The following is a 1,805-nucleotide window of genomic DNA, read 5'->3' on the forward strand; positions in this document are numbered from 1 at the left end:
GCACAAAAACGTAAAGTGGTAGTTTTTCGTCACGTTTCCGTCAATTGTGGTAGTTTTTGGTTAAATACTCATTTCAGGGAGTATTTCGGGCTTCGGGCCGGGCTCGGGCTTGAAAAATGAAGGTCGGGCTTTTACAAGCCCGGCCCGGCCCGACGTTTGCCCAGGTTTAGTCTGAACCACCCACGATCTACTACTACCAAGTCGCACGATCGGGCAGCAACTGAACCAACCAACCAACCGCTGCCCTCTTCCACTCCACGACTCTTCTTCTTCCCCTTGTTTACTCACTCCGTCGTCGACGCCGTCGCCTCCGCCTCATATATTAGCCGCTGCGTGTCGTCTGCCTTCACATTCACACACACTCGCCCGCGGACAAACCAACACGCGCGCTCCCTCTCCCACGGCAGGCCAGCACTGCAGCAGCGCGAAGAGCCAGCGTCGTCCATGGCGCCTCTGCTCCTGCTCTTCCTCCTCGGCGGCCTCTGCGCCCTCTTCTCCCTCGCCTCCTCCTCCTCGCGCGGCGCCAAGAAGTGCTGCGACGTCGACGGCGAGAAGTCCAAGAGTAACAACCACGGCGAGCAAGAAGCCAAGGCCAGCAAGGCGGAGGAGAGGGAGGAGCGGCCGGCGCCGGCGGACCGGGAGGCAGACCTGGGGATCGTGTTCTCGACGTTCGACCACGACGGCGACGGCTTCATCACGGCGGGGGAGCTGGAGGAGTCGCTGAAGCGGCTGGGCATCGCCGTGTCCGCCGCCGAGGCGGCCGCCATGGTGGCCCGCGTCGACGCCAACAGCGACGGCCTCATCGACATCCACGAGTTCCGCGAGCTCTACGACTCCATCCCCAAGAAGCGCAAGGCCTCGCTGCTCCCCGCCTCCGCCGGCGCGGCCGACGGGGCCGAGGGGGAGGAGGAGGACGACGACGAGGAGGGGGAGGAGATGGACCTCAAGGAGGCGTTCGACGTGTTCGACGGCAACAAGGACGGGCTCATCTCCGCCGAGGAGCTGGGCACCGTGCTGGGCTCCCTCGGCCTGCGCGGCCGCCCCGCCGCCGCCGAGTGCCGCGACATGATACGCCTCGTCGACAGCGACGGCGACGGCATGGTCAACTTCGAGGAGTTCAAGCGCATGATGGCCGTCGTCAAGGCCTAGCCCCACCCCCACTCCACCTTCTTCTTCTCTCCCTCCCCAGAGATCGAATTTTTTGTTCTTGGATTCTGCGAGTCCGAGCGACGTTGTTGGTGATCTGCTCTCGGACTGGATCCGAAGATCAGACGACGAAGAACCCACTAATCAACCAGTTTATTACGGGAGAGGGGGCTGGCCGGAAGCTAAATCAGCTTCCCGCTCCGGCCGTGTGTTCTCCCCTCCCCTGTTCTTGCTGATCAACTTGGTTTCTCATCTCCTCTGCTGTGTTACTGACAAGTACTCTATCAAGTATGCATGTAAATATTATTTCTTGGTCGGCTGGTGAAAAATTAAGATCTCACTCAATGCATAAGGATTGCTCTGCTGCTGTGCTTGTGAAATGATCAGTGTTTCTTTGCACTTGTTAATTACTCACTAGTGTAAAAAACGCTCTTATATTATGGGACGAAGGAAGTATGTGCCAATTTTTTGGGACCAAACTTTCAGAGCTTTAGCCATGGACACTTGTCCATGAAGAAAGCCAGGGAGAAAGTACCTATCTGCCTTTGTGTACAAGGTAGGTATTTTGCCATCTTACGCTGTCAAAAGGAAAAATTACATCTGGAGACTGAGTTGTGTACAGACTTTTGTACCATGCGTTCTTGTCTTTTGAACAAATC

General features: G+C 57.3%; 1 protein-coding gene across 1 annotated transcript; it reads left to right on the top strand.

Moving 5' to 3' along the window:
* Positions 1–238: 238 nt before the first annotated feature.
* On the top strand, positions 239–1,486 carry LOC119341754 (probable calcium-binding protein CML30). The gene has a single exon (XM_037613611.1). It carries the CDS (start codon positions 445–447, stop codon positions 1,147–1,149), a length of 705 nt encoding a protein of 234 aa, XP_037469508.1. The 5' UTR covers positions 239–444; the 3' UTR covers positions 1,150–1,486.
* Positions 1,487–1,805: the final 319 nt, after the last annotated feature.

This window comes from Triticum dicoccoides, chromosome 7B, assembly GCF_002162155.2.
Source record: "Triticum dicoccoides isolate Atlit2015 ecotype Zavitan chromosome 7B, WEW_v2.0, whole genome shotgun sequence".
Classification (NCBI taxonomy): domain Eukaryota; kingdom Viridiplantae; phylum Streptophyta; class Magnoliopsida; order Poales; family Poaceae; genus Triticum; species Triticum dicoccoides.